This window comes from Platalea leucorodia (assembly GCF_965183815.1).
Source record: "Platalea leucorodia genome assembly, chromosome: 17".
NCBI classification, from domain to species: domain Eukaryota; kingdom Metazoa; phylum Chordata; class Aves; order Pelecaniformes; family Threskiornithidae; genus Platalea; species Platalea leucorodia.
Window position 1 is genome coordinate 1996880 of NC_138839.1, and position 13607 is coordinate 2010486.

General features: G+C 40.5%; 1 protein-coding gene across 2 annotated transcripts in view; it reads right to left on the reverse strand.

Annotated features, from left to right (window-relative positions):
- Positions 1 to 13607, reverse strand: part of PLCH2 (phospholipase C eta 2) — a gene marked incomplete at both ends in the record, with an annotated part of 126733 nt that overhangs the window by 26521 nt on the left and 86605 nt on the right. For both annotated transcript variants that reach the window (XM_082328908.1, XM_082328907.1), the window contains 6 exons: positions 1919 to 2026; positions 2299 to 2470; positions 4431 to 4551; positions 5621 to 5824; positions 9476 to 9569; positions 12666 to 12836. In XM_082328908.1, coding sequence (XP_082185034.1) covers positions 1919 to 2026; positions 2299 to 2470; positions 4431 to 4551; positions 5621 to 5824; positions 9476 to 9569; positions 12666 to 12836 — 870 coding nt within the window. The remainder of the gene's footprint in view (positions 1 to 1918; positions 2027 to 2298; positions 2471 to 4430; positions 4552 to 5620; positions 5825 to 9475; positions 9570 to 12665; positions 12837 to 13607) is intronic.

Genomic DNA, 13607 nt, shown 5'->3' on the forward strand with positions numbered 1-13607 from the left:
TTTCAGCAGTTCAAGGGCAAAATGTAAGAGAACTGTTCCCTCCTTCTGTGTACATCACAGCCCATGTGAGGAAGTGGGGGAAACAAAAACAGAAATCCAGAGTTTTCTTTTTCATCCATGAGACATAAACTCACAATCCCAGGTCTTTTAAGAGGTGACAAATTGTGTTTTCTCAGTAGGCCTTAAGAATTCCCAGTTAAATTTGTCATAAAACAAGCTATGATTTTCTGAGCTCTTCAAAATTTGGCTTGGAAAGCAAACCAGATGTAGCAAATCTCAGACCTAAAGCATCAGTAAACGTCACAGCAAAGCGAACCGTTAGCAACGAAGCCAATGAGGTCGGCAAAGCAATGACTACTGAGCCTGTAGTGAGAATAATACACCCAGCCATAACATGTTCCTACCTAATTTTATTAGGGAAGATGACACCGTTCTTACTGGAATTAATTTCTCCATCCATTTAATGGAAGAAAACTAAACATTATTTGACATCTTTTTATAAATAGCATATGTGTGGGCTAAGTTGAAAAGAGTCATGGCAAAAGTAATTTCTAGCAATGAGATCTGGTAATATTTCTGCTTGTTCAAGCATCTGGATTAGGATCCTCTCGAAACAAACCATCTTTAAGTCTAGAAATTACCTGGAAAACTTGCAACATCAGGATCCTAAGTACCACAGCACCCCTGATTTCAGCAGGGATGTCAAATCACCTGCCTTGTTTCCTTTGGATATCAGAAACAGTCTGCCATGTCTGGGATACAGACAAAAGAACTAGGAAACACAGGAAAGCAAGCTGAGTGAACTCTGTTGATCACAGTGAAGTTTCAAAGTCAAGAAATGCCCCGTTCTCATTTTATTCAGTTTGCGTAGTTCTAGTTTCCCTGTAGAGTCAGCTACATAGGTAGCCCCTGAGTGGGTTGTAAAAGCTTTTGGTTTGGCTTTCAGCTCATTTTGTCCCTGTTCAAAGCGGCCACGCCTTCACACCAGGCCTGGTCGGATCCGGGGGAAAGCCTGCTGGACTGAACTGCATCACCACGGGCTGCACAATACCTTCCACTTTGAAAAGATGCATCACGTAACAAGAAAGCATCAAAAACCATAAAGTATTAAAACATCACAGATCTCAGCTTTAAAATACTGAAAAGTGATATGCTAAAACATAGTAATTTTAAAAACCAAACAAATTATTTTTCCCCTTTGGCAGACTTATTCATAAAGAAGTTTCTCTTTTAGTTTTAGATTAAAAGGATCAAATCCATAATACAAAATGAGGAAACAGCCTGAGGGAGAGAGGCCTGAAAACGCAATCTCTCCTCAAGGCAATCTAGTTTATGTTATTAAATGGTTTTTAATGTGTATTTTAATGTTTAAATGTGTATTTTGTATTATTTCTGTAAGATGCAATGTCACTTGCCAGAAGATTAAAATGACAAAAAACACCCCAACTTTTCAAAAGGATGAAGAAATAAGGGATTTTCAGATTGAAGCAAGCAGAGATTAAAATATTCTCCCTTTTTAACACCTCCTTACAGTAAAAATCAACTAAACCCAGCCTTCAGCAAACCAAAGGGATGCTCTGTAACAATGACAACAATTTGACATAAATAGAATTTTTTTCTTTTCTTTTTTGCATTTGAAGGGAAGAACACTATGATGCAATCAAGAATCATGAGATATTACTATTTAAAATATTAAAAGACACAAAATTCCAAACTTGAGCCATAACCACTAGAACTGTTGCTGCCCAGTATGCACTTTTGTCAAATCTGTTCCCGTGAAGTTTTAGAACCTAAAAGACTTGGGATGTATCCCAAAGATTAGGCCACATCCACATTCCAGAGAACTCATACAAGGTTTCTTCCCACTGGGATGGGAAAACGTAACATACATTTACATTCAAATGGTCACTTCACTTACATCTCCGTTCATTAGTTTACAGTCATCATCAATCTCATCAGCACTGTCCTCATCAGAAACTTCACCTTCCTCTGCATCATCACTGATGTTGGCTGGAAGTTTCTTCCCCTAGAAGACAAAGTGATTACACAGGCAGGTTAGCGTGCAGCTCTTGCTATCACACATTTAAAAAAATAAAAAAATAAAAAAAAGAAGAAAAAAAGAAAAATTATTCAAAGCATGCAACTAAGTTCTTATTGATTGAGAAGAAATTTGTTCAGAACCTTACGTACCAGGTTCTTAAAGACTGCTTTTTGTAAACTGATTTACGTGCTAACCAGGCAGAAATCATAATCATCACAAACAAAAAGAGGGATGGAACAAACGAAACAGGTTTTTACCTTAACCAGTATCTTTCCTTTAAGACTTGCTGGTGAAGGGAGCTTGCTAGAGTCATCGTTGTGCACAGAAGACAGATCCAGTTTGTCTCCCAGAATTTCTGTAAGATACTGAGCCATCTTCTTCTGCTGAATGACACTGCAATGGTTCTCAATTGACAAGATAACAGGGTACCTGGGAGAGACATAAGCAAGTATCATCAACTGCAGATTTAGCTTTTACAGCATTGAGAGGATAAGGGTTATTACTGCCTGAGCCATTCCTGTAACAGGCATCACCACCAATGAAATCCACAGGGGTTAGATAAATCAGTGTGGGCACAGGACTGATACCCCACTACTCACTCCAAACTGAATGGTCTATTTTTGACAGCCACAAGATAATTCAACTTCTGCAATCTGATTTGATGCATTTTTTTCCAGAGCATACTCTTCACCTTCTTATCCTACCCAGTCCTGGCCTCCACTTCCTATCAAAGGCATTCTAGCAAGCCATCCATAAGGAAAACCTAAATAGCCAGCGCCTTCAACTCTCCTCTCCAACCGGCGCTTCAGCCCCTTTGGACTCTCACAGGTAAAAGTAAATAAAGATTCCAGGAACTGAAAAGATCCCCAAAGGGGCTTTGCCTTTACCTTCCCACTTCCGACAACCAAGTGATAAACCTGTTGTGTTAGTTCCTCCGTGAAAACTTTTCTGGCTAGCAACAGAGCAGTATCATACAAACAAGCCTGCAGACAAAGCCTCTTCTACAAACACAGTAAGTATTATTTCTATATTTTCTTTTATTGTTGATTCTCCAGGCTAAGGCCAAGAAACAACAATGCCTGGTTGTTTGAAAGGCATCAAGATAAGATTTGTGAAACACCGATTCCAGTGTGTTTGGTGCCATGTAAAAGCACACAGAAGATGGATTTCTGTTTAGAGATGATGCATTTTTAGGATGAGGACAAAAATCAGTATACAGTGCAGTTTTGTAGGGCTGAATTATGAGGGATTCATTAATTGAAAACTAATTATGAATAAAAAGATGTCTAACCTGACACCTGCCCTCATCAGCTCCTCATCAGGAAAAATGAGGCTTTCAGCCAGACAATGCCTGCAGGACAAAATTTTCCCCATTGATGACTACAGTTAAATTCCAAGCTTTGCCTGAAGCAGTTCCTTAGCTGAATTCGCAGCCAACAGCTATGCCTCCAGCCTGTCCTGGGAAAGAAAACACCTGCAAGTCTAAACTATGTTTCGTTCAGTACCAAACTCTGACTGAGCACCAATGCTTATCAAGAAAAAAAAAAACACACCACAAATAATAAGTTGTAACGTGGTCCCAGTTAACCTTTCTGGAAAACTTTTAAGAATTGCAACAATATCAGAAGCATTGCTATATATTCTGCTGGCCAGCTTTCCTTTGCTTTATTTATCATGTCTTCAGGCAAACTCCAAAAATTTCAGGCTCAGAACAGGTTTACCTGGGCTGAAATTTCAGTGCAAGTTTAGCTCTATTAATGAAGGCAGATGGACTGCTTCGGAGAAGCTACTGGAAAATTTTTACAGAGATAAATTAATTTATCTTAAAAAAAAAAAATTGATAGGTTGACACACACATTTTGACTCTCAGGAGGAGGACAGTACTGCCAAGGTATATGAAACTTCCCATTGTATAATTCTCTGACTTCCTGAGCAATGTACAGGTAGGGAAAATAACCTATTTCTCTTGAACAGTCTGCTTTCTCCAGAATTGGGCTACTGTCTCTTTGTACTCCTTTGCTGCCTGACTTGCTTCCTGTCCCTGGAGCAACCAAGTGTATTCGTGGCATGACTGGAGTACACGTCCAGAGATATGTGGTTAAATTGTCAGCTATTCGCTAAAAACATTCACTGTCAAAACATGTTGATCCTCCTGTCTTCTACTAATGGGATAAAGACAGCCCCGCAACTATGTACAGAATGCCCCTGCTCAGTCAGTTTTGCCGTGTTATTTCTTTCTGAAGGCTTTCTCCCCACAGAAACCAGCTCTGAATCCTGTCTGGCATATGCAGAAACAGGTTAGATTTCCACTGACTGCCTTTACAAGGATGCCTGGGAACACTCCCGTTTATAGCCCTGAAACTCAAAAGTTGGCAGGCTGTATACATACTCATTCTTGATAAAGGCATATTTGTTGATAGTTTCAATCACATCTTTGAAGAGAATTTTGGAAGTCAAAGTGTATCCATGGTGGACAATTGGTTCACCGTCCGGCCCATCCCAGCAGTCAACTGTAGAATAGAAACAATGACACCCATCAGACAAGTAACATCTGGGGCCACCATCTGTGGAAGACTATGAGACCCTGCAATTCCCTTCAGCAACCCAGCCAGACATGTACCCAACAAAGCCGGGTGCAGGTTCATTCCCACCCTTCGTCTGTGTCTCCCTCCTCACTGGGCTGAACGCCCTTCCTCTGAAGAAACTTCCTGGCCTTGACATTCTACAGATGACTGTTCCCCTTGTTTGAGAAAGCCCCAAGCAATAAAGATCTCCTTTAACAAGTGCTGAGGAGTATTATGACAGGAAGAGAGCTGACATAGCATAGCATTACTCTCATTATACTACTGCTAAGCCTGAAAAGGAAAGCAGAGAATCAGCCAAGCTTCTCACAGCACAAGCAAAGCCAAGACTTAGGCATCTCTAGCCCTCCTTGGATTTTGCCTAACCTTATACTTGTTTACAATCATATTTCCATGAAATGTTTGACTCCTCTGAAGCACCCAGTGGCATGTCCACAATCTGACCTGAGCAAACCGTAATATTGGCCTTCTGAAAAATTGTGAAAACACTTTGATGGTCAGGATATTAAAGATGGTTGTGAAACAGGTAGTGTCTCAGAAAGGCACTACAAACACCAAGGTCACTGCAGAGACTGTCAGCATTTCACAGAACAGAACCCTACTTCCCTTACCAGCAATACCAGCTTTCCTCTTACATGTAGCAGGAACTCTGCCATATTTGCCAGTTTGGTTGCCATATACTTGGCTAGAAAGTGTTTACAGCAATACATTCTACTGAATGTCAGTGTCCTCTCTACAAAAATATTTTTACAATTTTTTTTTCCTCAGTACCAACAACATTACTCTTCAAATGTCTGCCTTATTTCCATGCTCAAGAAATTTATCCATTATATGGCAACATTATTTTCTTGTTCTTTATGAAGTGATGACACCATTCTACTACACTTTTTCCCCTACCCAATTACAATTGTCAGTCTTCTGCAGGTGTCTTGAGTCTTCCTTTACAGAGGAGAAACAAAACTACAGATCCTACTGATGATTCTTTTTTGATTTTTACCTTCTACACAACGACAGCCAGATTGTAGCACCCATGCATACATGTCCACCCTAGACTGGGACATCAGCTGATCTCCCATGAGGTAGGTATTATGTGAAGAGGTAATGAAATAGTGACTCAAAGGATAACTCATGTCCTGATTCACTTGGTAGTGTTCTGGGTTGAATATGTCCCCTGATGGACTCCGCATGTAATTGGTGAAACCTGTAAACAAACAATACTATAAATAATACAGTTTTGTCCTTTTTGTGGCTGTAGCCTTCCTAAAACCAGCCTAAAAATGCATTCGTACATTCACCAACACATTCATGAACATGTAAGTAAGATAAATAAATAACATCACTACATCCCAACTGTCACAATGACCAATTGCGATTATTGCTTTCAAGAAATTTCCAGTTGCTTTGTGCATTTCCCTGCTCTGCCTTCCCTGAAAAAATATGTCTATTTAACCCAACCTGACACTTGAGGCTTACAATTTTCGTCAAAAGACTCTGCTGGGACATTAAGTTGCATAGCAGATAAAAGCCTCCAGAGATCTGCGGTCATATCCTGGCATTGCTCCTCAGTAAAATGAGTTGAAAGATACATGGTATTGTACTGCCTACAGAGAGTTTCCAGTGGCCCAACACAATCTGAAGGAAGGGAGATACTCTCTCCTCCTCTATTTCTCCTGAAAACACCAGAAGAATGTCAACACACATTGGCTTGTACAAGCAACAGTTTCTAACTGTGATACGATACCGCATGCATAAACATGCATGTGGATGGGAGAGATCTGCAGCATTGCGTTACTGTCCCTTTATGAGACTGAAGTTCATTGTAATACTCCAGACTTGACACCAAAACATCGAGTATCTGTAGCACTGTCAGAGATGCCACCAGAAGAATTTACTTTCTGAAGCAGTGGGATGCTTGCAAATCATGCAGACAACATCACCCGGACAATTTCTGTCCTGAAATCATCACTCTTATTTGGAAGCAAAATTTTAGCAAGTTATGTTTTATCTTTGTATGAAATTGCTGCTCTCAGGTCACCGGTATACTTTTGTGCACATATACACAGACACTTTCACAGGACAGACTAACATTAAAAACTGTAACTTCCATTTCAAGTCTCCCCAAAATTCTTTTCATTCACCGCCAATGAAAGACTAAGATTTCCATTCACATCCTGGCTTAACAGCTGCTGACACCGATGATGCCTTTATTCAAAAGGTCTCTGCTTCAAGACTTTGAATTCTCCTGACATTTCACTCATTATTCCATAAATAAAACAGTGCCCGTATAAAAATCCTGCCAAACTTCTGAAGGTCTTAATGCACTTTCTCTGACTGAGACAGACTGGTGCTTTGTTTCACTAAAGCTACACAAGGCAAAATAACTCCAGTCCTCAAAAACAGCCTCAGAATACCAGTCTACAGAGAAATTGAGCTCAAAAAGAATTTAAGATAAAATGTCACCTTTATGATGGTTCTTATAGGCTTTACATTTCATGTTGATGAAAATTTTATTAAAGGAAAAGAGCCGATAAATACAAATAGCAGCCAAAGCCTTTTGAACAATACACTAGGAAACAGTGCTAAGGAACCTCAGTCTGGCCTAGTATTTGAGTCTCTCGAGGCACGTATCATGATCAACTGGCAAACCGGTAATACAGCTAGAGTAAAAACAAAAGACCAACCAAGTCAGAGCAGGCAGCATGAAAAATTGATAGGGCAGTGTATGTCAGCAAACATACAGCTAACGACTCTTGGCAAATTAATCATTTCTTCTTACTACAAACCAATCAGCTGCTACGAGATTCATTCCACACACCACTGTTAGGGCAGCCTCTGAAACAACACTATTGTTTCCTTTAAGCACTTGCTAAAACATAATATCAAAACTGTTATAATGAGTTCACACTAACTGGATTTATTAACCCTGAGATGAGGAAATGAGAATGAATCAAGATACTGTCGGCAGCGCGTACCATAGACCTCCAGTATTTACACACTCAGGAAAAGCTACTGACATAGTGTTTTATTTTGGTCAACAGCGGAAGGCAAGAGGTTTTTTGCAAGACTATGATGAATAAGCTAACTGTCACAGGCCAGTCCAAGGTGCTTCGTGATACAAGCCATCACAGCTGAGGACGCAAGGCAATACAGACACATGAATGAATATGAATGGGCAAAGAACACTGTGCTACTATTTTGCTACTACTGAAGTGCCTCTAAGTGTGGGCAGGGTGCTCTTGTCTGGGCTGTACCAATTTGAGGAATAAACGTACAGCTTCAGTTTCCATAGCTGTTGTATTTCAGTCTCCCTAGGCAGCACCCGATCTGTTTTCTACAAGACAAGAGGGATCTAAAGTCTCAACTACACACAAAGACAAGAATAACTTCTCTGTGTGTGCATGCGCACACACGCACACACGTGCATACCTGCATATGCATGCAGATATATATCTATGTTTTTTAAGCAGTTCTTTCTTCTTTGTCAGTACCCAATCCAGCAGCGTGCCCCTTGTCAGCTCCTCAGTCACCTCTGTTCGATGTTAGCATCAATGCACTCCAGAAATCTCCTGCATTAGTTAAGCTCTAGATCAGGTGTGTTCTCTTCTGATGCACTTCCAGGAAGACACTGGAGTGGTTACAGTCTCCCATAAGGAGCAGAGCCTGCTAACATGAAGCTTTTCCCAGTTGTCTCAAAGCGACCTCATCTTCTACTTCCTCCTGATCAGGAGATCGGTAGCAGACACCTAGCAGGACATCACCCATGTTGGACTGCTCTCTAATCCAAACCCATAAACTATCAGCTGTTTTATCATCCATTCTTAGGCAAAGCAATTTTATAGATCAGGCTAGTTTTTTAAAAGTTTTTCTTTCTGGTATGAAAAACTACAATTGTTTGAAAAGCCTAGTCTGACTTTTCTAGCTATGAGGAAGACAAGATAATGAACCTAATTATTCATTATTTATGTGACTGCCACTGACTGTAAAGCACCAGAAAATAACAACATGAATATGTCAACCGCTACACTCACTTGGCATTAGTATAAGACTTAAAATAAATTGAAAATTCAGTCTGAAAGTAGAAGAGACCTGAACCTATCCTAAGCAACCATCATTTCTTGGAAAAAAACCCACCTTACAGAAGACACCAGAAAGTACCCACTTTCTCACGCAGTAAACAAAGCTGAACTTACATTTTGCCACTTTTCACTATGACAACACACCCACAGAAACGGACAAGACCGATTTTCAAAAGGTCCTAGAACTTCTGCACAGAATCTGATTCCTGAGGAATGTACTCTGTCCTTGGAGTCAATAAGATCTGGCAGAAGATTTGCTATTTAGGGGAAAGGATTTAGAATCAGTCCTCAAAATAACAACAGCTACCATCACGATGGTACAGCATCATTATATTCAGAGTGAAGGCTTTAGCATCAGAGATTGTGAAAGCATGCTTCTAGTCAAATTTCATTTATCATCCCACTTCACACATTTACTCTGGATCACATCACTCCTCTTATTAAAACTTAAAGGATTTCCAAAAATACCTGCAGGAACGATGCAACTGGATTCTACTGTATTTTCCAAAAGCACAAATAAAGACACATGCAGCTCCAGCTGACCTTCAATGACTGCTGCTTCATCATGATATGTACCTTTAAGAATCTTCCAAAGAGTAGCAATTTCCCTTTAGGTTCCTCAGCAAATAACAGATATTAAAAAAAACCTACTGAAAAGCATACTCTATACAACATGACAAAATTCTATGACTAAATATTATGCAAACGAATGCAATATTCTCATAAGCATTTAAACAGTTGCCTCTCTCCTACAAAAGCTACACCAGCCAGCTTACCATCAATCCCCAGAGCTCCCTCCTTCTTGTTCTCCAGGCACGGTTCAAACTTGCTGATGATTTCCAGGCAGTGTTCTTTAGTCACATTTGTCATCTGTAAAAGTAGCGAAGATCAAGTGTTAACTAGTAATCACAGCTTCTCCTAGCTCTTTTCTCTGTGTACAGTTTAACAACTGGCCAGATCACAGAATCATAGAATGATTTGAGTTGGAAGGGACCTTAAAGACCACCTAGTTCCAAGCCCCTTGCCACAGGCAGGGACACCTTCACTAGACCGGGTTGCTCAAAGCCCCATCCAGCCTGGCCTTGAGCACTTCCAGGGATGGGGGATCCACAACTTTCTCTGGGCAACCTGTTCCAGTGCCTCCCCACCCACTCATCCATAGTGATACTAAGGATTTCCAGTTACCCAGTGAGATTCTCGCTCCTGTCAATCAGTGTCAGGTCAGATAAGAACCAGACTGCTTTGTGAAAAGTTTCTGTCCTATTGGCAGCTGCCTGATCACGGCCGATAAAGAGAGTTCTGCTTTGTAGGTCATATCTGGTTAGAGCGTTATTAGGCACACAGAGCATCCAAACAGAACAAGCTTTGTCACAAACGAATGGGATTTCTTCTCTTGTAGGATTAAAGGATTAGTTTGCATTATCAAAGAGCTTTTACTTTAAAATAAAACAAGAAAATGGCTCATCTTTATGCAGCAGACAGAAAAATCAGTTACTAGCAGGGTAACAAAGAATCAGGACGCAATGCTCTCAGAAAGCTCCTTGAAGAAATCTGCTAACTTCAAGGTTGCTTGGCATTCTCAACCGAAAAAGGAAAGAGTGCAAAGGGAAATATATGTTTGTAAATGTTAGCATTCATTAAAAAAGGGCCATTTATGATAAGCTGTAGCTTTTTTTACCTTGCAATGTTTTCGTTATTCAATTTTAACACTATTATTTAATATTCCTGCTATGTACTGTTGATTTATCCTCTATTCATTATCACTGTTATTATTTAATATTCCTGTCCTGAGTGGTCCAGCAAATCCTTTCCATCAGATGCTGTACCCGACACATGAAAACACAGCCGTTGTCACCAGAGGGGACTGCCAATAAAGTGACCAAGCTGATGACTGTTTTGGCAACATGGAATCTGTGCTTAGGGGGAAATGAAACCACCAGCATATCTGCTACCAGATCAATGCCTTTTCTGGGGGTAATTTAAAGCCTAATAAATAAATGTAAAAGAAGAGGAAGAAAAAAAACCCCTAACCCTTTATTTGCCCATACATTATACGTTTGCTGGCTTCAAAAGAAAAGCTCTGGAACAACAGAAGGTTTTCCTGGTGCAGCTTCAAACGCACAGAATGAACACTTGTTTTCCCCATACGTATCGTATGAGAACGGGCAGCACTAGGCAAGGGAGAGAAGCCCCACAGGCGCGAGGTGCCCACGTCAGTGATTAGCTGAGCTGATGTGTCCTGTGGCTACTGTTCATCTTCCCCTCAGCATCTGGAGGATCAATTGACCAATGAAATGGAAACATACCCCACTTATCTAAAAAGATAACCACCAGAGAGGTGGCTTTTTTATTCATTCATTTCTTAGACAAGTTTTGAAACTGATGGAGATTTATGACTTACAGGCATACAGCTTCAAGAGAGATCATGAGAGGAAAAAGGCAAAGCAAGTCAATGCATCTGTTCCTGCATTGACTGCATCTTACTGTCCAATTATTTTTCCTCACTTCAGAATCTTCCACAAGTCTCTAGATGAAAGATCATAGGACCTCAGGAAGTCGTCCAGCCCAAACTCCTGCTCAAACCACAGTCAACTACAAGGTCACATCAGTTAGCTTCGGGCATTACCTAGTCTGGTCCTTAAAACCTCCAAGGATGGAGGCTGCACAACCTCTCCAGGCAACGCGTTCCAATGGATGAATGTCCTCCTGGTACAGATATTAGATGCCTTGCCATTTTCTGGTCTGCCAAATTACCACATACCAGAAAGACCCAAACTTGTTCTGACCAAGGGGTATTTGGGATAGGAGTAAAAGTGTTAGGCTTCCAGGCAGCCTGGTTACAAAGATTCCTAATGCCATAAAGGTTCAAGTCAGTGACGGAGGAAGCAGATCAGTGGGCATGTACGTGGTGCACCATACGCACAGACATAAGAAACTTTTATCTTTTACCATTAGAAAATAAGAATATATCAACACTAGTTTCCTTTTTTCATGAAAAGTTATATGAACTGTCAGAAAATGGACCTCTGTAACTTCAGTGCGCACAAGTGACTGATGGACAAAATTTCTAACGTGACTGATGTAGGCTAGCCCCCTTGTTAAATACAGTAACGGGAGTGGACAGCATTTACTGCAATACAGCACATAGTCTGCTGATATTTTGCTGAATGTGCATAAACACACACACAGACCACAAGGTATAGGTGCACTTCAATACCTGAATAGCAAAGCTTAGAAAGCTATAAATTAACATCTCAGAAGAGCTGTAAAATGTCTCAGATTCATGAGCAACACTAAATATCATGCTTAGCATTAGCTACTGGCTGCTGCCACCCCCACTCCATAATATCATACAGGGCATATACACATCGCCTGGTTTGTCAGACAAGAATACTTTGCCTGTTTCAGATTAGTGAAATGGGAAAATAGTCTTTAAGACCCACTCCAGCAATGGAGTTAAAGCATTAAGAGACAACTTAGTATGTACTACTATATATCCTCAAAAAACTTTCCCAGACATGAATAATCCTCTCAACAGTTCTTCAAAAACATAATCTTCCGCTTTACAAACTGAGATAGTGTGACAAAGTAATTCAGTGTCTCATCATGGACTAAGCACTAAGTCAAAAGCAGAGCCAGTAACAGCATCTCTGCATCAGGGTACCGAATACTGGGAAAAGACAGATATTGATGGAATTATCCTAAGAGAGCACATGAAAAAGAAAGAAACTGTAGAAACTATATTTAGGGGCATAACAAAAGAGCGTACAGAAAAAAGAGGTAGTGAGAGCAAGAAGATTCAAGAAATAGTCATGCCAGCCTACAAGATGAAAACCCAGAGGCATCTAACTGTCTATTTTTCACATGCATGACAACAAAGTTCCCACCCGTTTTAAAAGGCAACGCATCCCCAACGGCAAACAGAAAGGCATGAAGATGGGAAGCCTTTTCCTGGCTTGGGCCTACCTTCTGTTCAATCTCCAGAAAGCGTCTCAGGTCATCTGTATCTAGGTAGTCCTTGTGGTTGCTGTAGGTGAGCATTAGCAGGTACAAATCACGTCTTGTTGACATCATCTTATAGAAGGCGCAGAACTCATCAAAGCCCAGCGTGCCCTGGTTATCATCTGTATCAGCCTCCTGCATTACACAGCAATAAGGCAATGAGATACCCAATTTCCCAGCAACAGCCTGAAGAAACTTTAAATAAACGAACTCCTGCATGAGAAAAAAAGCAACACTGAAATTAAATGCAGGTTGATGCTGCCTGACATGGCTACTCACTGTATGGCCTCCTAGAACAGATTGATTTATCAGGCTGATGCTTGTCATATGAATGCTTTGCACAGCTTTCCCTCTGAACCTCTTAAATGTATGCATTAGTGCATGAGCCAAGAAACAACTTTTAAGGTCTTTACTGTTGCACAGGGAACCCTGCTTGAAGGATTTCTTCTATCTATAGCAATGACGACAGCATACCCTGCAATGTAGAACAGAACAGGCATATGTCTGGCAGAATTACCCGCTTTCTTGAGAAGATCATTACAACCCAAGTCATCTTGAAATTAGTTTTACATTCAGGATTTAGGAGGATATCTATTAAATCCATGTCCATAAGCTAATCAGATCCGCAAGAATACTAATTTTGCAAGTAAAGAAAAAATAATCAGTAAATGACACTATATTCTCTGGTATATCTATCCCCTACAACATGTACGCTTCTCGGTTCTTTACTTTTTGGGGTCAGGTGCCCCAGCCTGTGATCCAAACCACCCTCAGTTGTATCAGCAATACTACTTACTGTTTGCACACAGTGGAGATAGAATTTCTTCAAAGAAATCTTGTGAGAGTCTGATCACAATGGGAGCCACCCAATGATATAACTATTTGGGGGAGAGATTATGGAATTAT